At 33.5% G+C, this 26,929-nt stretch overlaps 1 protein-coding gene and 1 pseudogene across 1 annotated transcript in view; both read right to left on the reverse strand.

Moving 5' to 3' along the window:
• CNGB3 (cyclic nucleotide gated channel subunit beta 3) overlaps positions 1 to 26,929 on the reverse strand; it is a 139,926-nt gene that overhangs the window by 12,063 nt on the left and 100,934 nt on the right. Inside the window, exons 13-14 of the mRNA XM_012541699.2 lie at positions 17,359 to 17,442; positions 10,599 to 10,717 (exon numbers count right to left, since the gene is read on the reverse strand). Coding sequence (XP_012397153.1) covers positions 10,599 to 10,717; positions 17,359 to 17,442 — 203 coding nt within the window. The remainder of the gene's footprint in view (positions 1 to 10,598; positions 10,718 to 17,358; positions 17,443 to 26,929) is intronic.
• LOC105749359 lies at positions 22,080 to 22,493 on the reverse strand (annotated as a pseudogene).

Below are 26,929 nucleotides of genomic sequence, written 5' to 3' on the forward strand. Positions count from 1 at the left end.
ATTCTATTTTTCAAGAATTATTTTCTTTAGTGAGATTTTGTACCTCCTTTCCCAATTGACCAATTTTGCTTTTTAAGGCATTCTTCTCATTAGCTTTTTGAATTTCTTTTTGTACCATTCTCAATTTTTTCCCTAATTTTTCCTCTGTTGCTCTTGATTTTCAATGTCCTTTTTGAGATCTTCCATGGCCTGAGCCCAGTTCTTATTTTTCTTGGAGGCTTTGGGTTTAGGAACTTTGACTTTGTTATCATCTTCTGAATATCTATATTTATCTTTCTTGACACCATAATAACTTTCAATGGTCAGAAACTTTTTTTTATTATCTGTTCATTTTTTAGCTTGTTACTTGTCTTTTAACTCTTTGTGAAAATAGGACTCTCTTTCCAGGATGGAGGGTGCACTATCCCACACTTCAGGGGTTTTGTGCAGCTGTTTTCAGGGATCCTTTGAGGAATCTGACCACAAGCTCCTTTCCTGCCCTGAAACTGTCAGGACTGTCCCTGCCCCATAATAGCAGTAAGATCTAGTGTGCCAAAGCAATGCTGCTGGGCGTGGGGCCTGGGCTGTGCCAATGGGGTCTGCCATGGGATTGCACACCCAACTCCCACCCTGTTGTCCCAGACTCTCTCTGCTGACCTTTCGAGTCCTCCCTGCTGTCTCTGGGCTACTTGCTGATGCTGCTTACTTCTAAGTTGTCTTCAGCTAGAAAATGTTCTACTTTGTCTCTTTGGGTGTTCTGATGCTCCAACATTTGTTAAAATCATATTTAAAGGAATTTGGAGCAATTGGGGGAGAGGCTGGGCAAGTTCCTGCCTTTATTCTGCCATCTTGGCTCCGAAGTGATAGTCTTATACAGGAGAAAGAATGCTAGGTTTGAGGTTAAAGAACCAGGCTGGAAGTCTGGCTCCACTGACCTTAAGTCACTTGATTTCTTAGAATTTCAGGTGCTTGGGGAAAGTGGGGGTGATAATATGAAGTGGAGGTGACAATACTAGCTTTACCTTGTCCAGGAGTTTGTTGTTAGGAGAAAATGAGAAATTGCTTGTAAAGCAATTTGCAAATATCATCCTATTCAAGAGGATGTTCATAGTAACAAAAAGTTGTATGGCTTTGTCTCTTAGTCTAGATCTCAGTCTTTTCTCAGTCCTATCTTTGTCTTTTCTTTATTTTTGTTTCTCTGTCTCTCCTTTTTTTTTCTGCCCATAGAATAGCCATGAGTTTGAGATAGGATGGTCTGTGCTTTTGCTGATGCCATCGTAAAGCCTAGAATCTGACTGGGTACCCTGATCTCCTGCAGGATGGTTTTGTTAAAAGACATGGTCCTATCTGTAGTGGGACTGATCTGCCCGTATTAGTTGAGTCTTGGTGGTCCTCAGAATTGGGGACTGCTGATGTCCTTTGTCTGTGGATCCGTTGGCAGTGGTGATCTGTGAGGAATTTCAGCTGACAGATTCCTGTCTTGTGGCAGGGATCTGATAATTTTCCCTTGAGAATAAACAGTGCTTTATAGTGACTAGCACATAGTAAGCACTTAATAAATACTCAACCTACCTGTTTGCTTGTTTATCTGCCTATCTCTCTCCTCTCTCTATGTATTCACTAACCACTAGGAGAGAATGGAGCTTCTAATTAACAACAATGCTAGTTTCCAATTTGGTTTGAGTCCTCTTACTTCCAATCATATTCTATTGCACTCACCTTACCTCATAGGCAGCTAGGTAGAGTATAAATAGAGCACCAGGTCTGGAGTTAAAAAAAATCTGAATTCAAATCTAGTCTTAAACACTTAGTAATTGTATGAGATTAGGCAAGTAACTTAGTTCTGTTTGCCTTAATTTCTATATCTATAAAATGTGGTGGAGAAGGAAATGGCCATTTTAGTATCTGCCAAAAACCCGCCATGAAGAGTTGGACAGGATTGAACAATTACAACAGAATTCTGTCCTATGGAGAACGGATCTTGGAGACCATTATTTATTTATTTATTTATGATTATTTTTTAATGAAGACTTTTGGCAACTTTGCAGAGGATGGATTAGAGATGAGAAAGAAAAGGTAGAAGAAGTCAATTAGGAACCTTTTACAGTAATCCAGATGAGAGTTGATGAAGACTTGAACCAGGGTAGTAGGAATGTGAGTAGAGAATGTAATGAATATGAAAGAGATGATAAAGGTAGAATTGATAAGAATTGGCGACTGATTGAGGGATAATAGAAAGGAAAACATCAAGGATGACTTTCCGGTTATTGATCCTAAGTTATTAAAAATGGTATTTCCTTATGAAATTTACAAACAAAAAAAAGATGGCAAATAATCACATAGAAATGAAGTCTTGCTATTAAATAAATGTAGGTTGAAACTTTAAACTAGAAAGATAATTAAATATGGCAAATGTCTATTGTAGGCAAATGTGGTACTCCTGTGTATTTATTTATTGTTGTGAAAGAGCATTTGGGAAACTTGTAACAAAACCTACCAAATATGAAAATGGTTTAAATTTTTTGACTTGGAAAGTCAATTTCCCCACCCAAAGGAAAAGAAAGTTTTATAAAAGTAATACATGGAAATAACCCAAATGACCCAGAATAGGGGAAAGATTTAACTACATATTCTAGTACATTAGCATAGTAAAATCCTTTAGAACTATTAAAACTTTTAGTGATTATGAAATGTCATTACATATAAAGTGTCTAAGAAATGCCAAAAAGTATCATATCAGATATTTATAATCAATATGACAGGCTATACAAAAATTTGTATAGGTTCATGAACAAAAATAGTAGAATTTGATAGAATATAAATAGTCGAGAACTTAATTCTCAATAGATTGAGTTTTTTCCCTTTTAAAATACTAACCTATAAAGATGTTTTGCTTTGTATATAATTACAAATAAATTTCTGATGACATGACCCATCATATGTGCTTTACTTGCTTTGGCCTTATTGTAAATGGAGTAAGTAGGTATTTCTATGGATTGCTTTTTGGGGGACCTAAGGACAGCACCCAGCTTTCCATAGTGCACTTGGGTTAGGGTATTAACTCTGTAATGTTGGCATTATACCTGGAAGAGAAATATATTAACCCATTACCACACTGAATCTGACAATTCAAGTATCACTCTCTATACTAGAAGGAAATAACCTATTTCTTGTCATAGGCCCTCTTTGGCAGACTAATGAAACCTATGGAAACATTTTCAAAATAAGGTTTTTAATTTCATAAAATTGAAAAGGAAACCAATTATGTTGAAATATAATGATCAAAATATAAAACAAACCACTTAATAAACCCCATGATACTGTCTACACTACTCATATACTGTTTTCAGCCAGTGTTTCCTTCTAGTCTTCCCCTCCCCTTTCCTCAACCAAAGATCTATTTTGTGTATATTTTTGTATATACCCTTGTGGAGAGGGAGTTGATCAGGATACTCTGACAAATTGATTTTTTCCCCTTCCCCCTCTCTTGCTCCAAGCCCAGCTGACAAAATCACAGATTGAACAGGTAACTGGGCAAGCCTATGCCCGTTACCCCTTTATGAAGTGTGAAGACTTCCCTGATGGAATTGAAGGAAAAGTCTCATCAGCTGGCTGAAAATTGACCACAATCTTGTTGGACTTAAAAAAAAACTAGTTTTACAATGAGACTTTTCCTTCAATTTCTTTTTGGATCTTTAATGCCTGGGACAGTACTTAGCATAAGGTAGATGCTTGTTGATTTATTGATTAACATCAACACAATTCATTTATCAAATTAATATAAAGTAAGTTAGGATTCTGTGGGAATGGGAATAAGATAGTATATTTTGACAGAGGGAAAGGTAAATATTTTAGTTTGAGAAGAGATTTATCGTATATAATATTTCTGTGGAGGGGAGGTCCATAATTAAAGGAAATTCTGGACAGTAAGTGGGGAGAGAGAGGAGAAAGTGTATTTGGTGCTTTGTTGGTTGGAGAATAGGAATGAGAAAAGAGGCTTGTGAAAGATTTTGGTGAAGATGTTGAATAGGAATGAGAGAGGAACAGAAGAAAAATGGTCTATTTTATATTTTTCCTTACATATTTCAGTCATCAGCAGTTATGTCCTTCTTCCATAGCCCTATTACTAATAACATAAGTACTGTTTACAAAAGCTCTTTACTGATATTTAATGCTCATTATATGTATATATATGTATTATCATTACAAAACACAAATATTCTTATCCTAATTTTGCAGAAGTTGAGGCTAAGATGTCAAGTGACTCACCTAAGATTGCACAAATAGAAAGGGGTAGAATTTGTGCTAGACATCCTGTGTATTGGCAAACTATGGTTTATGCACCAAATACAAATTTTGCATTTGGTTCTGTTCTTAAATTATGGATCATAAAGAAAGAGTTGGCAGATTTATTGTGATCTGTGGGCTATAGTTTGCCAACCTGTGTTCTATGCCATGCTTCCTTCCCCTTGCATTTTAATGAAACTCATTTTTTATGAATTATAGCAATACATAATGAAGAAACAGGCCTTCAGATACTTATCAGTTTGATATTGCTTCACCTAAAGAGGGGAAAAAAAAGAATTCTGACAAATGAACAAGAAATCTGTATGGAAAATTAAAATAAAATACTTGGACCAAAAGTCTTACTGCTTAACCCCACATTCAGGAAGAATGGGAAAGTTGACCAATAGTCAGTCCCAAGACATTTGTCAACTTTGGGCTTCTTGTCTAAGATTAGATAAATAAGTTTTTCAAAATGCAGTTGTGATTAAAATGTGGACATGTAGTATGCAATTTCTTTGTGGGCCATTATGGATTCTCACTTTAGTTTTGTCTCCCCCCATTTTGATATGTGCTATCTCTGAAACCTTCAATTCTCCTCTGCCCTGATTTTTTTTTTTTTTGAAAAAAAGAGAATTCCCTTAAAAAACCCCAATATGATTCTGCTTAATTTAGCTTTTTTTAAACAAAGGTCATGGAATTTTTGAATAGTAAATGCCAGAGGTAATTTTTTTTTTTAGGATTCACATTTGGCAGACATTTGAATGGCACCTCTGGAATAAAAAGCCTAGGGCTCCGTGTGCTAGTGAAAGCTGTGGGGAAGGCATATGGCTTGGGACCATCAGGTAGTTGAACAAAAGGCTGTGGCACTCTTCTGTCTGTATAGACAAAGCACTGAATAGAAAGGAGGCAATTTCAAAGTCCATTCAGGCAAAAAACTACCATTTGTTTGAATCATCCAGATAATTGAGTGTGTTTGTGGCTTGATAGATCTACCAGTTCCCTTTTGGCTGAGCTAACCTAGTTGGTAACAGGAAAATTTACACAAGCAGCTGCTACCAGGAATGAAGGATTTCATTCATTTGTGATTGAGTAACACCTGGATTCTATTCCTAGGGCTATTTCCTCCTGTGATAATAGCAACAGGCAGCGATTATAATATTTTTTATTTACAAAGCACCATTCTCTTGGGAGCTCTCAATCTTTTATAGATGTCAGCTAATTAATTTTCACAGCATTTCAGAGGGAGTAGAGAATGGCATGTTTTAAGATCCCAATTATTATAGCTATTATTAGCTAAGTCACAGAAAGGTTAAATTACTTTTGCAAGGTCTCATAGTAAGCAAAGGATAGAATTAGGTAGAATTTAGTTCCTTGGCTTTATGACCAGTGATAGCCTCCATTGCCTTTAAGGATTCTCTAAAGAAAGATTGAATGAATGTAGTCCCAGATGTCCAGTGAGCCAAAAGGGGGGAAAAATAGTATTTCATGAAGTCAGATAACAGAAAAATATACTTGAAAGCATAGAGGTCCAAAATATTGGAAAATACAAAAATCACTGAATTTCAGTTGGAAGAGACCTTAGAGGCCATCTAGTATCTCTTGTATTTGCCTAAGAATCTCCTTTATAGCATCCTCAACAATTAGTCTTCCTTCCTTTGCTGGAAATCTCAAATGGGATGGAGGCCTCTGCTTCCCATGGCAGTCTATTCCATTTTTTGGACAGCTAGGAAGTTTTTTCTTACATCAAGACTTGGTCTACCTGTCTTTAATATCTACCCATTGTTCCCTCTTCTAACCTCTGAGGACATGCAAGAGAGACTGGTAAGCAATTTAATATAAATATCTAATCTAAAAGCCATTTATTAAAAAATTCATGGGATCTGACAGTTTCTGGAATATCAAAATTTGAAATGACCCAGAAGACAATGCAGAGTCACATAGTGGGTCTAAAAGCTCTTGACTAGAGCATATTATTGATAATGATTTTGGTCAGAATAAGTAGCATCCACAAGTGGAAAAGGATATGGACAGATCCATTATGAGAACAAGGTATTATTAATTTAATAAGCATGTATTAAGCACTATTATGTGACTACAGGTACTTTACAAATATAATCCATTTGATTCTTTTTTTTTTCTGAGGCATTTGGGGTTAAATGACTTGTCCAGGATTACACACCTAGGAAGTATTAAGTGTCTGAGGCCAGTTGAGCTCAGGTCCTCTTGACTTCAGGGCTGGTGCTCTATCCACTGTACCAACTAGCTGTCTCACATTTGATACTTACAACAGTACTTCAAGACAGGAACAATTATTATCCCCATTTTACAGCTGAGGAAACTGAAACAAACAGTTTAAATGATTTTCCCAGGATCACACAGCTAGTATGTATTTAAGACAGGATTTGAACCACTTGTACTACCTAGCTGCTGGTAGGATAAGAAATATATAATTAGGATACTGCAGAGGTCCTTATAGAATGTTAAAAGATCAGAAGAACATCTATAGAACATTGAGTGGTCTGCTCTAAAGAATGAAAGGAAGGAGGGAGATGAGGATCACATAGGATAAGAAAGTATGAATGGATTGTGATCTGCACCTCAGTAGACTATCCACGCCAATGTAACTATGACATGAAAGATTGAAGATGTAAATTATCATGTTTGGTTATCACTTTGGCACAAATGTATTTAGGTTCATAATCATTCTTTATTATAAGTTTCTTCTGAGTTAGAAAGCTTCATTCATTACTTCATTAGGAGTAATAAATAATGATAAAGATAGAAAATGAGTTCTAAATTCTCTTCTAATTTTATGATTCTATTATTTTTTTGATTTTTCAATCAACAAACATTAAGTGTTTGCTCTATATCTTGGCACAATTATAATTCTTACCTTGACCTTCTCATACTTTGACCCTGCAGACTTATATAAGATTTATTATCTGTTTTGGCAGAGAGAAAAACCAACCAACCAGAAAGTAGATAATCCATTTGAATATAAATAAAAGCCCAGAAAATGCATATTGACTCATGTCACTTGGTCTCAGAGAGGATGGAAGGGGGAATGAAGAAGAAAATGTGCCTAACAGCTTGGGCAGGGTCATGGAACGGAGAAAATGTCTGCACAGTACCTTTCTCTTCAATCACTTTCCTTTCACTTGGTGAGATAGGAAGAAGAATAAAAAAAAATGATGGTCTGTAAGTAAAGGAAATCCTATTTCATTTAGTCACTCATGAATTATTCATTTATTTTACATGAATAAAAGAAAATTTTGTTTCTAAAAATAGGATAAATGGACAAAGGAATATTATTTTACAAATAGTGATAATTGTATTAATTAGTTTAATAAAGTACATATTGATACATATATATACACACAGACACAAACACACACACACACACACACACACACACATATATATATATATACATATACACATTCACACATACACACACATATATATGATATAAATGTTTAGATTTAAAGCAGGAAGTAATATCAAAGGTCATTTGGACTACCCTTTCATTTTATAGTAAGAAAACTAAAGCCTAGGAACTTAAATTATTTGCTCATGGTAACATAGGTAGTAAATTATAGAGCTGGGTATTTGAGCCCAGGTCTCCTGCCCTTAAATCTAGCATCCCTTCCATTATGTTTCTTCCCTGCATTAACGTACCAGGTATCAGCAGTCACAGTTATTTTCTCTACTTATGGGTTGTTATAAGAACTCTCCTTCAGAAAAGTAGGCAGCCAGTCAATTATATGCTGATAATTTTTTAGGATTATCTAGTGTCAAAGACAATTGTCTGAGTTATAAGGGGTTAAATGCTGTACAAGAGGCAAAATATGATTGGAGACTGGTCACCATACAGTCAGGTAGCAGAGAAATGATGAATAGACATCCTTAGTCCTTGGTCTCAGAGTCTGAAGCAGTGTCTTGATTTTTAATAGACTATGTTGAAGCGGTGTCTTGATTTTTAATAGACTTTGTTGCCTGATCACTATTGTCAACACACATACAACAGGAGAATTTTCTGGAGTTTGTGGTCAAAAACCAATGTATTAGATGCTAGAAGGTTTCTGCTGTCTTTTAAACTAGAGCAATTTAGCCCAATTTTAGTCTTCTCTCACTTTTCTTTCTTGACATCTCTTTTTATAAACTTATCTGTTTTTGATTAGATTTCCTTGTTTTCAGTAATATTTGTCTGTGGCACCTTTTCAGGAAATATAGGGGAGCTACAGGCTTGTTCAGAGGCTAAATTAGGGGCATTGGTGCTTGGACTTTAAAAAAAAATATATCACATTTGCTTATTAGAGTTATATAAAGTGTATAAATGAATAATGAAAATTTCTATCTAGAAAACACTAGCCTTAAACCCTTGGAAAATGGAAATGAATTGAGTATTAACTCTTTAAGAATATACATTTTTATTGATTTGTTTTCGTATCACCTTTAGCCTATGCTAACTTCAGGGGTTTGATTGCCTTCAGTTTAACAATAAGAAGTTTTAGCCAATTTTTAAGATGAATTAATGTTTCTAATGAAAATAAACCATCTGGATTGAGATTCACTACAAATTTATTTTATATAGTCTCAACTGGGTTTTTGTTTTTGTACATCAATCTTTTTATATTTTCCTAATTAACTCTCTATCAAATTCTCCATAATAGATATTTATTACAAACCTTTTTTCCTTTCCTCAAATCTTATAAATCAAATCCTCTCTTTTCCCTTTCATGTAAGGCTCTTAACTGAGAAAATGGAGGCAATCCTTATTGAGCTGCTTCTTCTCTCCTCCATACCTTAAAAACTCCTTTTCACATTCCTCATTCTCTGGTTTGCTCTAATGCTTGTTCAAGAGGTCGTCCTCCTCCTTGTCAAGGGGCAACCCTCCATTTGTGTTCTTAATCCTATCCCCTAGTGGTCTGCTTTATGAGTTTGACTCCTTGATCGGTCCTTCTCTTTCTCTCATCTTCAATCTACATATATTTTAAGGTCTCCTCATTCTTAAATATCTTCACCATGACTCTTCACTCCCCCTTCTCTTTTTCAGTCAAACCTTTAGAAACTATTATCTTCTCTCATTGTCTCTATTTCCTCAGCTACCAATTTGCTTTGCAAGCCTTTGCAATCTGGCTTCCAATGTAACTACTTGACTAGAGCTGTTCCCTCCTAAGGTTACCAATGAAAATTTATTTTAGGTCCAATGACCTTTTCTCAGTCTTCATTCTAGGTAACCTCTCTGTAAGTTTCGACAATGTTGACTGACCCTTCCTCCTATATATTCTCTTTATCCTGGGCTTTGCTAACTCTTGATTCTCCTCTCATATGTCCATCACTATCTTTTACTGTGTTTTTGTCCTTCTCCCACCCACTAAAAAAAAGCTTTATCCTGGACCTTCTTGTAGGCTCTCCCTATACTTCCTTGCTCACTGATCATCAGATCTTATAGGTTTAATTGAATTTTTATGCAAATGTATGTATTTACATATATGTATTTACAATCCACTCTTCACATGTCTTTATAGTATTTACAATCCCTATGTACTTACAGTCTTGATAACTCCCCTGAATACACCAACTGCCTACTAGAAATTTGTGTTGAGCATACCATTCAAACTCAAATTTCTCTCCAAATGCAGTCTTCCTCTGATTTGACCTATTTTGAGTGAAAGAAGTTAAGAAAAATAAAGATGCAATTTTTTTTCTATGCATCCTTTTAGTCATCCAGGGTCACAACCTTGGAGTCCTCCTTGGCTCTTCTTTCTTAACTCTTCCCTTTTTTTCCCCCCAACTTCTCTATACAAGTCATATTGTTTCTGCCTGTATAGCATTTGATTTAATTTCATGTATATGTGTTATTTTCTTCTAGTAGAATGTAAGTTCCTTTTTTATTTTGTTATTGTGTCCCCAGAGCTTAGCGAGTCATCTTGTACATAGTGATGCTAAATATATGTTTATTGTATTGTAAATGAAGATAATCTTCCTAGATTTTTCTATATTTCTTTTTTCATTAATTTTTAATAATTTTTTTTGGATAAAATCATGAGTATATCTGTTAAAGGCAAAATTTTGTTAATTATTTAGTTTATGTGGTCCAGTAGAAAAATATCAATAAATAATTATTTAAGTGATAGGTATTAGGAAAACAAGTATAAAAATGTGATAGTCTTTGCTTTTACGAATCATATTATACCAGTTAGAAATATCTTTGAAGGCATGATATTGGCAAATATGGGCAATGCCATTGAAAATTTTGTAGGAGGATAAACATTTTTTCCTTGGATGAATGATATTTTTAAAACAATTACACAATGTCTTCAAGATACCTGATTTCTCCAAAGACAGCTCCAGTTTTCAGAGTAACCAGAACTTGTTTGCCATCAGGGCCTCCAAGAACTTGAACTTCTCCTTGTTTAATGATGTACATCTCTCTACCAATGTCTCCCTGGAAGCAAAGCATAAAGAAGAAATAATAGTCCATTTTAAAGATCATTTTGTGCATCCACAGAAGAAAAGAATTTGTCCACTAGAAGGAGTAGTTATCTAATCCCACCCCTTATCTTTTTTCTTGGCCCTTTTTTGTTCATCATTGATTCTTTTGGTAGTTTTGTGAAGCAAATATGTTCAAATATTTGTTATCTGTATTTGTAATGGAAGGAAATTCTAAGTTTTAGTTAGAAGTTAGGAAAAATAAAGATGTTATTTTTTTTTCTATCCAAGTACACAGACTCATTGAGATCTATCCATGGACCTGTATGTGGACAATAGGTTAAGAACCTCTGCTCTAAAGGAATCCCCACTATAACTTTTTGAGAAGTGGTGGTCCAGCTTCAACCTGAAAGAGAACCCATTATTTACTCAATGTTTTTCTAAGAATAGCATTATTATAAATAAGTATAATAAAACCCCTGCAATATGTAAATTTATATCTCTAAAAGAATAAAAACAAACAAGACACAAGGACAATCAAAGAAAAGCTAATTGTCATGGAATCTACGTTTTATTATTTATACTAATTATATATGCTTTGAAACTCTGGATCAACTATGATCATAATATTCTTAATCCCAGAACCAGCTTATATCATGGTTTCACATACTGTTCATTTCCTTGTCCTGCCAATTTGTGGGAAGGTTTAACTAGTATTAACTAATGTTGAGTTTTAAAGGAGTTAAATGGATGTACCATCACTTCTCCAACAGCAAGAAGCAGTGCTTAGCTCCAAAACTGCTCTTGCGCCTTTGGAATTTTACTCTAGGGCCAAGAATTGGGAAAACTATCTATTACAGAATATATTTCTATGTTTAGCATATTTCTATTCATTACTTTTTGATAAAAGAATAAGGGACTCATAAATTGAACTTAAGTTGTACATATATCAGAAAGGGTTCTTGGACCATTCTAGCTTCCTACTGTATTACCAGGAGATTTTCACCCCTAAAATAGATCAAATTTGGTACAATGAGATGAGGTAAGAACAATCTGAATTATTAAAAAAATATAATACACATTATTACATAAAATTAAGGGATGTTTAGTTTAATCAAATAATCTGGCCTATCATTCTTTCACTGAAGTCAAATTTTGATCCTTCATCATGATGCAGATGTGATCTTGGGTTCCTAAAGATATATCACTAGAGTGTAAGGTCTGTGAGATCATAGTGGAAGGAGCACTGGTCCCTTAAATACTAAAGTTTGGGCCTTGACTGATACATATTCTTTTTAGTTTGATAATGTTCAGCAAATTAGTTACTTAGCTTTTCTTAGTCTCAATAATTTCATTTGTTAAATATATATAGTAATAATAATTTTTGTACTATGTGCCTCACAGGATTGTTGTGAAGAAAGCATTTTACAAACTTCAAAACGCTTTAGTTATCACTTTCATTAAGCTACAAAGGCTTTGAATATAGGCCTGGAAATACATTGTTTGTCATCTCAGGATGATGGATGATAAACATACAGGGGAAAGATATAGCTATGATAAAAAGATATAAATTTTATTAACTAGAGATATCCTAATGTTCAGTGGGCTGCCTTAGTTTGTAGTGAGTTCCTTCTCACTTGAGATTATCTATGGTCTTTAAGAGAAGGCTAAATGACTACTTGTTGGCCATCTTGTTGGATATGTTATTTATATTGGGGATTTTTGGTTCAATCTGGGTTGAACCAGGTCACAGACTATCAAGAGTTGGAAGAAGCAAAAAGGGTTAACAAAATGTGCCCCTGAACAAGACTGCCTTTTATAACAAATATAAGAAAGCAACTAGATGGTGTGGTGGATCAAGGATATTTGCCATAGGATCTAGTAAAATTTTATTAGACATTAATTAGGTATGCTTTGAAATTTTAGATCTAAATCAGGATCTGATGGACCTGGAGTCAGGAAGACTTGAGTTCAAATTCAGTCTTAGATACTTATTAACTGGGCAAGTCACTTAACTTTTCTTGATCTTGATTTCATTTTCTGTAAAATGGGAATAATAACAGTAATACTTCCCAAGATTGTTGTGTGGTTCAAATGAGATAGTATTTGTAAAGTGTTTTGCAAGATCATAAAGAACTATATGAATGTAGTTATTATCTAGCCTTTTCTTAAAATCTTCTAAGGTCAGAATCCACTGCCTACTGAGATAACACTTCACAATATCTGATAACTTTCATTATTGAAAAGTTTTTTCTGACGATAAACCTAGTTTTTTCTTGGAAACTTTTGACTCATTGCTCTTACTTTTGCTATCTTGGACAAATCAGATTAAATCTAGTTTCTCATCTTCAAGATAGTCCTTTAAATAAAAATATAGTTATATCTGTCCATTTTTCTTTTTTGTTAAATATTTTAAGTTAAATATAAGTTAATTAAATATTTAAGTTAATCAATTATCAGATGATATGGTCCCTTATCATTTGAATTGCCCTCTTCTGTATGTCTTTAACTTAACTTTAACTTAATGTGAATATAGTACTTCAGATGTGGTTTCACTAGGAGACTGAACAGTGTGGGCTTAAAACCTTCCTAGTCCTGAATATATCTCCCAATGTAGTCATCATTTCACTTTGTCTTATACTGAGATTTCAGTATAGCTTTGAAATTTTTTCAACATGAATATTCTTTGATTCCATATCCACTTAGCTAAATTTAGAAATGAAAACGGAGTGCTTTCCAATAATGAAGGAGAGTCAGAGAAAAGGCCGGGAAGTGAGAGATGGAGAATTTTGTTCATAGGATGGTAAAGAGGTCATTGTCATTGGAATGAAGAAGTTGGGCAAGGAATAAGGCATGAGAACACTGGTAGAAAGTTGGAGGTGGGGATATGAAGGAGCGTAGAATGTGAAGGAAAAGATTGAATACCAAATACTGGGTTTTCTATTTGATAATTGCAAAGGTACTTCAGAACCTTGTCATCCCTCAGGGACAACATCATGAATTTAAATTGTCATTGTAAACATGGGGAAATGCTGATTATTAGGATTTCTGGTTGCAGGAATACCAAAGAAACACTTTTTTTTTTTTACATATGATTCACAAAGTACTCTTAATTTCTAACAGACTTTCTAATTTATTTCATATTATATTGATATAATACTTATTTTAACCTTTACTTGATAGAAGAGGAAAAGAAGAACATAGTAATTTAAATCAAAGTTTCTTAAACTGTGGGTTGTGACCCCATTCGGTGTTGTATAACTTAATGTAGGGGTTACAAAATTATGAATTATTATCAATAAATGTTTGATTTGTATACCTATTTTATATATTTATATACCCAGTGTCACATAAAAATTTTTCAGGCCAAAAGGGGACATTAGTGGAAAAACTTTAAGAAGCCCTGATTTAAATGATCAGCTCAAAATCAAAATTAGCAGTAAAACTAGGGCTAGCACTCAGGTCTCCTCCAGATAGGAGACTTTATTTCAAGTTTGTATTTATCTTTAAGCATATATTTGCATTGAATGAGATTTGATTATTTTGTAGCATTACTAACATCATGATAAAAGCATTGCTAATAATAAATTAAACATATAAGACAAAAGTGATTTTAAGTGCATTGGTAGGCAAAATTGCCTCTTCCCCCCCAATATAAAATTATGTGTGTTTAATAAGGAATAATGGAAACATTCCGCAAGCTATAGTTGTTCAAGAAACGCTGCAGAACGTCATGATTAGAAGAGCATCAAATAGCAATGTTTTGGGATGACTAGCTGTAAATGACTTTTTTATTCTTAGTAGTACAATCATCCACACCTACTCTGAAAGACTTATGAAGAAAAATCCTATCCATACTCAGAGAAGGAATTGATCAAGTTTGAATATAGACTGAAGCATTCTCTATTACTCTATCTCTGTTTTTAACTTCATTTTTCTTGAGGGTTTTTATTTTAATTAGGGTGGGAGATCCATGTTTTCTTCCACAACTTGACTTTTATGGAAATACTTTGCCTAACTTCATATGTCATTTCTTAATTGTGGGTGGATATAAGGAAAATAATCTAGAACTCAAAAAATCTTGAAAACAAATGTAAAAAATATTTTTAATGTAATAGGAGAAAATTATTAAATAAATAAAATTTTAAAAAAGTAATAAAAAAAGAAGAGTATCACATTTCTTCTCCCTGACATGAATCAACTTGAAAGGACCTGAAATGATTTTTTAAAAACATGAGTAGGGGAGGAAATATATAATGGGCTCTTAAATATAATTCAGCATTTTAAATTAATTTTTTATTGGTGTTTCCATAATTTTCTAAGGAGATTACAAAAAATTAACAAGCTAAGCATTTACTGTTCCATGCATATTTTTAAGCTAATTTAAAATTTTTTTTGGATGTTTATTTAGTATTCAAAGGAAGTAGACATTCCCTAGAGTAAAGAATTACATGATAAAGTCAAATCAATCAGATTCTTTTGGGGTTGATAAATAAGAAATAAAATTTAAACCCAATCTTAAGCAATATCTACTAAAAAGGAAATTCCACCATGATTTTGTGGAGACTGAATTCCAGAGAGGATAGACCTCTTTTCTTCTCCCTATTCCCCCAAATGCAGGCTACACCATAGCACTCAGGGGAAGCTCCAATTATTCCCTGAACTCATCTGTGATGTTCTAAGTAAAGCTCCCCAGCTGGCAATTGTCCACTGGGGATTACCAGTCCAGATAGATCAGTAAGCAAATTAGTTAACATGCAAAATATAAATAGTTAACATACAATAAATAAAAGCCTTAAAATTTTTTTGTGGACCTAACTATGCCTAAGTGACTAAAATCTTGGGAATTCAGTCTTTAAATCTCACCTGAATAACTGAAATAATATAATTGAAATATTAACTGAATATTAAATAACCAAATAAACAGTTCAAATAATTGAAAAAACAACCAAAAATTCAAACTCACATTTAGATAAACAAATCTATAATTTTAGTATGAAAAAGTGGCACTGGCTTTGGAGTAGAATTTGAAAGGAAGAGTAGGAATTCCACAAAGAAATTGAAATGCTCTAGAGCTACTTAAGGATAAGGCTATTTATAAACTCAAAATAGGAATAATCCTCACTTGTACTTTCGGATGCCATTTGGACAATTTGGAATACTTTTTTGAGGATATAAGGCTATGTCAACATAAGAACTTCCAAAAATAGGGTTGTAGCATCAGTGTCCTGAAGGCAGAGTGGAAGAAGTAGGGTTATTCCAATTTATATTTTGCATTTTTGTCTTTAGGATTCCTTAACAGCCTCATTCTTTTTTTTTTTTTTAATTAATTTATTAAATTATTTATTTTTAATAGTCTTTTATTTACAAGTTATATGTGTGGGTAATTTTACAGCATTGACAATTGCCAAACCTTTTGTTCCAATTTTTCCCCTCCTTTCCCCCACCCCCTCCCCAAGATGGCAGGATGACCAGTAGATGTTAAATATATTAAAGTATAAATTAGATACACAATAAGTATACATGACCAAACCGTTATTTTGAACAGCCTCATTCTTAACTGGTTTAGATTTCTATTTAAAATTTGTTTTCTTTGTTTTTCTGGTTATATACGCACATTATTTTAAAAATACACATTTCTTCATGAATCTCGTTGGGAGAGAAAAATCAGAACAAAAGGGAAAAAACATAAAAGGAAAAAAAACAAAAGAAAAAGGAAAAAAATAAGTGAACATAACATGTATGGATTTATATTCATTCTCCATAGTTCTCTGACGTTTTCTATCTCAAGGTTTTTGGTTTTGCCTTGGATCATTGAACTGCTAAGAACCAAGTCTTTCATAACTGATAATCGCACAATCTTGCTGTTATTGTGTACAACACATTCCTGGTTCTACTTGTTTCCCTCAGCATCAGTTCATGTAGATCTTTTTAGGCTTTTCTAAAATCAGCTTGTTCATCATTATAGAACAATAATATTCCATTATTTTCATTGGTATAGACTTCTTTAGGACTCGAATTAATGGGAATTCTTTAATTGACCTGATGGTTGAAAATTGACTATGTACTACTCTTTATAGCTAATATAAGATTCCCGGCCAAATGATTTAATATGTATTCAATGGCTAAGTGACCCTTGGACTAGAGCTGAATTTAGTGATTTTTGCTCCTGGATCAAGGGACATAAAATATACCTGGGGAAACTTGTGAAATGTGTCTGAATTCCATTAAGGAGTGGGGATACTGATTCTGGGATGTCAATGGGGAGAATGGGTCAAAGTGGAATAGTTCAGTTAGAAGAGGGTTGACCAGGAATGAAACTATTGGGAGTGGGGGGAGATTAATGAGTCCCTTAATAGCCGCTTCATTTTACTAATTATTCTTATTTACAGGTGCTAAGCTTATTTGTTTCTGCTCTGCTGAAGATGTTTTCAATATCAAAAAAATTTTTAGACTTCTTGGGACAAAGCTTTGGCTTGGAGAAATAATTTCATCTTTTTGGGGGTCTTAAAAGAATACCCTGACATAGGATTCTAGATTTAGAGCTGGAAGAGACCTAGGACAATATCATTTCTATCATTTCATTTTTGTCCTATATCCAAACTCCATTTTGAATCTACTAATTATTATTGCATTTGAAAAACAGAGTTTACTCACCTTTTTGCAGACAAAGTCACCAGGTAAAAACACAGTGGATTTCAACTTCAGCAGTATGTCATAAAGCATCTGTGTATCACACCCCTATTGTAAATGAAAAAAAAACACATTTTTTCTAGACTTGAGTAATATAATTTTGTTTATGATATTTAAAAAAAATAGCCCAAATGATTTTTTTAAGCAGAGTGGAAATAATCAATATTGTAAAGTAGATAGCAAAGCATCTGGCAAATAGTGAATTCAAACCCTGGATTCAGATTCAGACTTTAACCTGACTGTAAGCAGGTGAGTACCTATATGGAGTACGCTTCCCACATTTATAAAATAAGAAGATTGGACAACAGGGTCTTGAGATCTTTTTTAGTTCTTGAATGTTGATTCTTTGTTATATCACTGATAACTAGAGCATGAATCTGTCAATGTGTCACCTTTCTCAAGATATTAAGCATTTTCCATCAAGGATACAAAAGTTTTCTTTGAAAAATAGTGACTTGCTGCAATTTTTAAAAATGTGATGAACTTTTAAAAAAGGAATTTTAGTTTCTCTTTAATGCTTTGTATCTACATGAAGGCAAGCAAGTATGTTGGTAATGACCTAATGTAAGTTATTTTTCATATGGGAACAGGCACTATTATTCCACAGTTGAAATGCTTTGATGGTAGTAGGCTTGTGTCTAGAAAAGAATACTTTTATCTACATTTTTGAGTATGAAGTCAGTCTTAGGGAAGGGAGGGAATATAATAATAGGCACTCAATAAATACTTACTAAAATGAATTAAATTTATTTGCTTTATGTTCCCCATTAATGCACAATCTTCTTGAGAGGGCAGGATCATTTCTGGGCCTCAGTTTACTTATCTTTATATTGATTTGCATCTGTGTTTTTGCATTGAGCAGGTATCCAATCTATCTTTTTTCTTGATGATAAATTCACTCCTGGGTCTTTAATCCTTCTTCATGACTTTAATATGTGTGTCTCTGAATAGAAATTTAATCTGTACTCATAGTATTGTTAGTTTTTTGGATGTCAGCTATTTTCCTGGGCTTTTATGGTTGCCTTATTCTACCTATTTTCCTTCTTTTCCTTTTGGAATCTTACCATTACTATAGGATCACTTGGGGGGTAAATGGAGACATGAGAATCTTGACTAGGAGAAAATTAGGAAGTACATACAATGGATGGATAACTCTATAGCTTAATGATTAGTTATTTTGGTGGGTCAAACAGTAATCAGTCATTTTTATTTGTCAAAGTAAGAATTGGGCCAAGATTATGGAATTTTTGTTCTGCTCTATGGCTATAGGCTATGACTTTTAGGATTAGCCTATTGCCTTGCAAACATATTATTCTTTATACAAAGGGTGTGGGGAGGCAGAGCCCTGCAAATGTATCACAGCTGAGGGAGAAGCATTTTACATAGCGAGCTCTGTTCCCAGTAGGTTGAAGTCAACTTTGTGCCAAATCACAGGAATATCACTTTATGACTTCAACCATCCACCTAATCCTAAGCAACAAGCAATTTAATAAGTTAATATACAATACACATACCCACACACAAAATGAAAAAGTGCTTATTCTAAAGAAATTTGCATTCTATTTGGGGAAGGTGGATAAAAACATGAAAATATATAAGTATATATATATATATATATATATATATATATATATATATGATTATTATGGGAAAGGCATGTGGTAAGACATAATGGATAGAAGGAAGACTTTACTCCCTTATTTCAAATTCTGCCTTTGACACAGATTAGCTCCCTAACTGTAGGCAAAATTGATTAACCTCTCAGTGCTCCAAGCATCTCTCTGAGACAATAAGTTACAGAGAAGTTGCTTGTTTGTGTTGCTGGAAGGCATTTTCACACAGGGAGTTCCCCCCACTGATAAAACCATAGGTTTGGATGAAAAAAATTGAGGATGAAAAATTATTACACTAATAATTAGGAGATCAGGAGATCAGGAAAGGCTTTCTGTTGCAGGAGTCACTGAGTTGTACATTGATTAAAGTACAGGGTTCTAAAAGGTGGACCTGCATTCTTAACAGGAGTAAGCTTATACAAAGATGTGGAAGTGGGGGATGATCCCCTAGTTAGGAAGCAAGAAGTAGATTAATTAAATAGTATATAGAACATATAAAGAACTATATGAAATAAACCTAGAACGGTAAACACAAGTGAGATTATGAATGCCTTTAACATGCCAAGATGGGGAAATTATAGTTTATCCTGCATTGATGACCTCAATTGAATTGACAATATTAAATTAATTGCCAGGTTTCCCCTTGAATTAATATAAGCACAGATCTTACTTTTGCTGAGCCACAGAAACTTTGACTCCCCATTTTTTGGTAGAGTGCCTTAGAGAGGAGTTTTACTTTTTATTCAATATTTGTTTTTTTAATGCCTTTTCCTTCGGAGAAATCTTTTTTCCAAAGCAAATTCTAGGCAGCTAATATTATGATTTCATTTGATGAGTCATTTTCTAAGACTTAGTTTTCAGTGGTGACTCTCAAAATAAATTATCCTTTGGGCACAACCTTCTTATTTGTTTCTCAGTTGAAAAGGCATTTTTTAGAAGGAAGGCATCCCAATCACTTAGAGGGGATTTTTTTCCCTTCAAAGCAACTTCAAATTGGACACAAGCTCTCTCCCTTTAAGGCCAGTAGTGCCTTTGATGTTGAAGAAAATGCATTAGACATGTGCTTGGTGGTGCCTAAGTACACACAGATGAAGTATTTTTTATTGAGATAGAGTTTACTTTCATATTTCTATACTAATGCAGAAGTCTTGGGAAAATAAGTTAAAAAATAGCAGACAGAATGAAAAATAAAATCATCTTTAGTTGTCTTTTAAATATATAGTGGGATTGTTTCTAGGCTTTAGTTTCACAATGATAATTATATTTTGATTAGGTCAAAATCAATTTGTTTGATCATATACCAACTGAGAGGATGTTGATGAAAGGAAAACCACTATTGCCAAATTGCATTGATAGGAATTATTAGTTAATGTAATTATATTTACCTTGGATAACAAGAGTTAATACTAACTCTTATCTAAGCTGGATTTGTCTTAATGAGATGTAGTTTCTGTTTAATTCTTTATATTCTTCTGTGTATACCAGTGCTTGATCTTGGCTCAAGAAGATCTGAGTTCAAATCTAGTCTTAGAAATTTACTATGCTGTGTGATACTAAGCAACTTACTCTTCCTCAGTTTCTTCATCAGTAAAATGGAATAATAATAGTGCCTACCTTTTAGTGTTCATGTGAGAATATAAAATGAGATTTAAAAAATACTTTATAAACTTTAAGATATTCTATTAATGCTAGTTATTATTAAAATTATTATTTTCTTTCAATTTAATAGAATTAGTGTTTATTGAGTGATTATTATATGACAATATTTGGTCCTGAAGATACAAAGATGAAAATGAAAATGGTCTTTGTTATAAAGTTTACATTCTACAAGAGAAAATGACAAGTCCACGGTGACATAAATTCAAAGTATATGCCAACTAATTTTGGGATGAGGGATATAATATGAATTTTACTGTTCAGTTATGTAGTTGTGTTTGACTTTATGTTGACTACATGGACTTTTGTTCCTTGGGATTTAGTAACAAAGATATCAGGATGAATTGTTATTTCCTTTTCCAGTTCATTTTACAGATGAGGAAACTGAGAGAACCAGGGGTAGGTGACTTGTCCAGGCTCATACAGCCAGTACATCTATGGCCAGATTTGAACTTAGATCTTTTCCCTTAGATCCATCCCTAGTTCTCTATCCATTGTGATATCTAGCTGCCTCTTATGATCAATATTAATTTTATGAGGAATAATAGAACTGGAATGAGCTTTAGAAACCATCTAAGCTAACCTCTTTGTTTTACAGATAAGGAAATTGAGGCCTAGGAAACACAATCAACTTGTTCAAATCGTACAGGTAATAGATGAGACAGGATTTTTTTCTAATTGTAAATTTTAAAATTGGTAAACAAATATACAATTATGGATTTGAGGCAAATTTTTTTCGAAAATAGACATTTTTAATTTTAAAAATTAAGTGACTAACAACATTTTAAAAGTAAAAATAGAGGGGCAGCTAGGTGATGCAATGGATAGAGCACCAGCCCTGAAGTCAGGAGGACCCGAGTTCAAATCTAGTCTCAGACACTTAATACTTTCTAGCTGTGTGACCCTGGGCAAGTCACAACCCCAATTGCCTCAGCAAAAAGTAAAATAAAATAAAATAAAAGTAGAAAAACATCTGATGCAAGACCAGCAGTACAACCCCCCCCCAAAAAAACACTTGTCATATGAGTAGTTAGATATAATACACCCAAGTATATGTTGTTGATTGTAGACAACACAATGTTTTATAGCTCCCTATTTCAACAATATGCTGACCTTTCCTATAAAAAGATACTTCTTTACTAAAAAAAAAAAAGCATAACCTGATGTTCCCTCATTTGACCAACTCTAGCTACATTTAGTTGTGCAAAAGGACTTAGATATATCCAGAAAAATCCACAAGTAATACATTACCTCATCATTTCACCAAAATAAAATTTTGGCACAAAAACATAAGATAAAGGGAAGAGAGACTTGGAGGAATGAAGTAATAGGGGGAAAGCCTTTTATAGATAAGCAACAAAGGAAAGGCAAATAAAATTTTCTGTATCAGAAATTCAATATGTTTTAGCTTCTGCTTCATTTTGCTATCATCTTTTTTATAAACTCCTCATAGTTGACAACTATCATTATTAATATCTGTTTCTCCAATCATTTCATCAACCTCTTTCTCTGGTAACTTCTCTCCAAAGTCTGTCATCCTGTGACCAAGTTCTGCTGTGCTAATTGAACCATCGCTATGCTCAACAAACACACTGACTGCTTCTCTAATTTCACATACTGTGTCTTTCATTTTCTTGTCATCATCAGCAGAAATTCTGCAAAGTCAACTGTGCCATTCCTATCAGCATCTAATTCATTAATCATATTCTGTAATTCCTCTACTGGGGGGTTCTGCCTAAGTGACCTCATTACACTAATTCCTTCATCTCCATTCTAATCAAACAGTGAAAAGACTTCTTTGAATTCTACAGTCTGCTCTCCTGTCCGTCAATCAGCTGTGCTTCAAGTATTGCCAATGCCTAGATTTCTATCAGATAATCCTCCTCCTTAGTAGCTGTGCTTAGAGTCCATAGGCAGGATTTGAAGTCTAGTCTGACCTCTCTGCTGCAAAGCCGTATACTTTCCAAAGTTATGTTAAAGCTTATGGAATATGAACTTTAAAAATAGGCTGGTGTGTTTGCAATATAATGTAAGGGACAGTAAGATGAAATGATTTTGGAAAGAAAGATCAGAGCAGATTTTGAAAGATATTAATGACCAAACAGAGAAATTTGTATTTTATGGGAGAGAAAACAGGAAATTACTGAGACCCTGCAGCAGAGTGACATGATCACAACTGGGCTTTGACAGTGTCAGTTTGGCATTTACTTCCCTTCCCATATCACTTGCTCTTATCAGTGCTTCAAGATTTTGGTTGTAAAAGCACCCCAAATTAAAAATTCTTCCCTACATAGGCATTTATAATAATGATTTCTAATAATACATTATATATAATTTGTAATTATATATACATATATAATATAATAAATATGTAAATATATTTGCAACCTGGGATAATAAAGTCTATGCACTGAGAGATGCAGAGTATTGTTATTTCCTCTGTATCTATTTTACTTCTGATGCTCTATTGTGGTGTTCTTCTTTTTCTATAATATATGGTTCTCTGGGAGGAGGTTTCTTGGGGAGGTTTTCTGGAGGCAGCCTTAGCTTCGGTTCTGAGTAATAATCACTATCTCTCTGCTTGGTTCCAAGAGCTCTTGCAGCTTATCCTTTGCCTCTGCTTTCTTCAGCCTCCAGCCAGCACAAAGGTGGAAGATGGAATGAATCTGACTCTGCCTCCAAGAATGGGTTTGTGGGCTTCTGTATCTCCCAGAGTGCTCTTTGGCCCTGAGAGCTTCTTGCTTCTATGCTGTTCACTGAGTATATACCAATCATTATATCACTGGGAAACCATTATTTGTTGTATGATCAAGTCAATGTTAAACTAGATTTAAACATTGTCTCCTCAGTTCCACTTAGTACCTTGTTTCAAGTTCTGACCCATAACATATCCTCGTAGGATCAGATCAATCATATTGAACCATGCTAAATTAGATAATTATTGTCTCTATCAACTCTAATGAGTTAACACTTTGTAAGGATTCCAACATTCTATCTTCTGATATTCTGTCTTTGACAAAAACGATAGTTTTATCATCGGGAATGGGCCCAGTGACCTGCTTCCAATTCTACTTAGGGCTTCCTTCCTATCAGAAAATTCAGAATAGATTATTCATTGAGGTAAATAACTAAAGGAAGGCAAGACTTTTTTTTTTTTGTATGTGTATAATATTGTTTTCATAGTAGTTCTTAATTTTTAATGCATGAATTTGCTTTAAAAATATTTTGTTAACTATTTCAAATTGATTTCTTTTGTAGTCTATGTATTTTATTTTATGCATTTAAAAACATTATTCTGATAAAGGATCCTTAGATTTCATCACTTTATTCACTAAAGAGATCCATGAAACATTTTTGTTTCTCCTATTTCTCATTTTTGTTAGTGTTTCTCCTATTTCCAGTGTATCTTTTGAGCATTTTTCTAAAACTCTTCACATTCTTATTAAGTCTACTTTAACTAAAATCACTCTGTGTGGCTCCGGTACAATGTTACACATTGGTATTTCAAGAATGTGGTGTTCATCTAGGACATGTTAGTTCCTATACATAAAATGAACATAGTAATAAAACTAGATCAGGATTTAAGCACACAACAGTGCAGTCATTAGAACAACTAGTTTGAACCACACATGAAACACATCAGAAAAAGCCAGATCCTAATTTTAGCTTGTAAAGCAAAGAAAAATAATTATTTTTTCTCTATGGGAATCTCTGTAATATTCAGTGTCCAAAATGGATATATCAGATGAGCTCCGATTCAATAGCATGAGTTTACTGCCCTTCTAACTTGACGAATGGGTTCTTTAGTCAAAGCAACCCAAACAACCCTATATAAATCTACATACTATTACAACTATGGTGAACAAATCCTACTCTGATATTGACTTTTATGAATCAGTCAGAAAAATGTGCGATAGTTTGTTCAAAGCAAAGACATTTAATGAAATAGCATAATAAGAACTAGTTGAATAACTCACTCCAAAGAACAATGATTAATTTATGAACCTTGAGAGAGGTTTCTATTATAGTCTCCTGGATATGTGTCTATTCTTAGTCCTATGCTATTCAACATTTTAATAAATTGCTTAAAGACATAGATGACACACAGAAATTTAGAGATAAAACAAAACTAACTTGTCATATGTCAGAGATACAGTCCTAAAAGATATTACTATGCTGGGATGATGATCTAAGTCTAATAAAATGAAATTTTATAGGAATAAATGGAAATTCCTACAGTTGGTTTAAAAAATCAATGGTATTAGTTGGGAGTGAGGGCAGTCAGACAAAAATTAATGTTAAAAACCCACTTTAACTTCATGTGTCAATAAGGTGACAATAATAGCCAAAAAGCTATGATCAGGCTATATTAATAAAAGCATAATTCTTGAAATGAGGGATATAATTTTTATGTCCCTCTTTAATATGTTTCAGCTAGGCCACATGTGGAGTCATAGGTTCAGATCTGGACATCATATTTTAGGAAGGACATTGGTAAACCCAAATTTAGGATAGATGGAAACCATTCTATATACACATTAGTTAAAGCAATGGGAGATTTTTATTACAGTGAAGATTGATTTAGAGATGACATTATAAATGTTGTTTAATATCTTAAATGCTATCATGTGGGAGACAGATTTTGCTTTTCCTCAGATCATAGAACTAGGAACAATGAAATGAATTTGCAATAGGAAGACATTAACTATCTATAAGAACAGATATTCCAATATTTAAAGCTGTAAAAACACAGAATGAACTGCTACTGAATGTCTTCTAAGTAGAAGATGGATGAACCCTTATTTGAAATGTTATATAGAAGATGTCTATTCAGGTACAATTATACTATATATTTATACATACATATATACATGCATATATATATATATATATATAATATGCTCTGAGATGTAAATAAGAATATATATAGTTTGTGTCACCTTCTCTCTGTGCAGTAGGCTTTTAATGGTATCAAGCTATCTTGAAATTTAATTGACTTGACCCAAAATGCAAGACTAGGACTAATATGTGGAAGTCACTGAGACAGATTTTGACTAAACAAAAGGAAAAAAATAACTTTCTAACAATCAGAACTATTCTAAAGTGGAATTGGCTGCCTTGGGAAATTATGAATTGGGGAGGGATAGAGGAGAACCATCATTTTTTAGTCCTCAGGGAAAGCCTGGCTGGCTATTTGTTAGGGATATTTTGGCTAAGATTTATGATCTGGATGATTTTGAATAAGATAATCTCTGAGCTATTTTCCAACTCTAATGCTCCACGATTATATAGAATTGCTTTTCATTTAGCAAAAATATAAATGGAAATGGGTTGTTCTGGAAGGAATAGGCTCTCTAATGGGAATTTTAGAAAATAATGACTCAATTTATATAGAATCTTAACAAATGAATATTTTATTTTTTCAATTAGATCTACTTTAGAATATAGACTTTATGGGTTTCAAGGAATATATGTTAAAAGAAAAATGGAAAAATTGAGTTACCAAGGTCCAATCATCTTGAAAATAAGAGATAATCTCATATGAGCTACTAGTCTCTGATTTAAAAACTTCTCATTCAAAGAAGGGAATTAATAACTGGTATGAATATGATAAAAGTAAGTTAACAGAATAATAAATATTTATTCCTTAAGTTAGCATGACATTTTCAAAGAGCTAAACACTAAAGAATTATATTTAATTACAGGGATAAGGATTGGATCTGCGATTTTATTGGTATAAGGAACTCCCAGATGAAGAAACTCCCTATACCAATGTAGGTTGACATTGTTTGCACAATGCTTCGAGAAGTGCCTAAAGCACTGATTAAATGATTATCCAGAGCCATAATCCAGTATATCCAGCTACATGATGCCAGGAATAATGCTGGACCTGGAGTCATGAAGGCCAGAGTTCAAATCTGGCCAGCCTCAGATATATACATACTAATTGTGAGAAAATGGGCAAATCACTTAATTTTTGTTTGTCCCTGCTTTTTCATTTGGTAAATGTGACAATAATAGCACTTATCTCCGGAAATGTTATAAGAAATAAGTGAGATAAATAGTAAAGAACTTCACAATGCCTAGCACATAGTAAATGCTCATGAATGGTAATAAATACTAGTGGTGGTGGTGGTGGTGATGATGAGGATGTGTCAGAGGAGGGACTTAAGCCCAGACATTCCTGGCTTTAAGACAGCTAGTCATTTTTTTTTAATCAGCTAGGCTGTATTAATCATAGGATTGTAGACTCTGAATGTGAAAAG

The sequence above is a fragment of the Sarcophilus harrisii genome, chromosome 1 (assembly GCF_902635505.1).
Source record: "Sarcophilus harrisii chromosome 1, mSarHar1.11, whole genome shotgun sequence".
NCBI classification, from domain to species: Eukaryota; Metazoa; Chordata; class Mammalia; order Dasyuromorphia; family Dasyuridae; genus Sarcophilus; species Sarcophilus harrisii.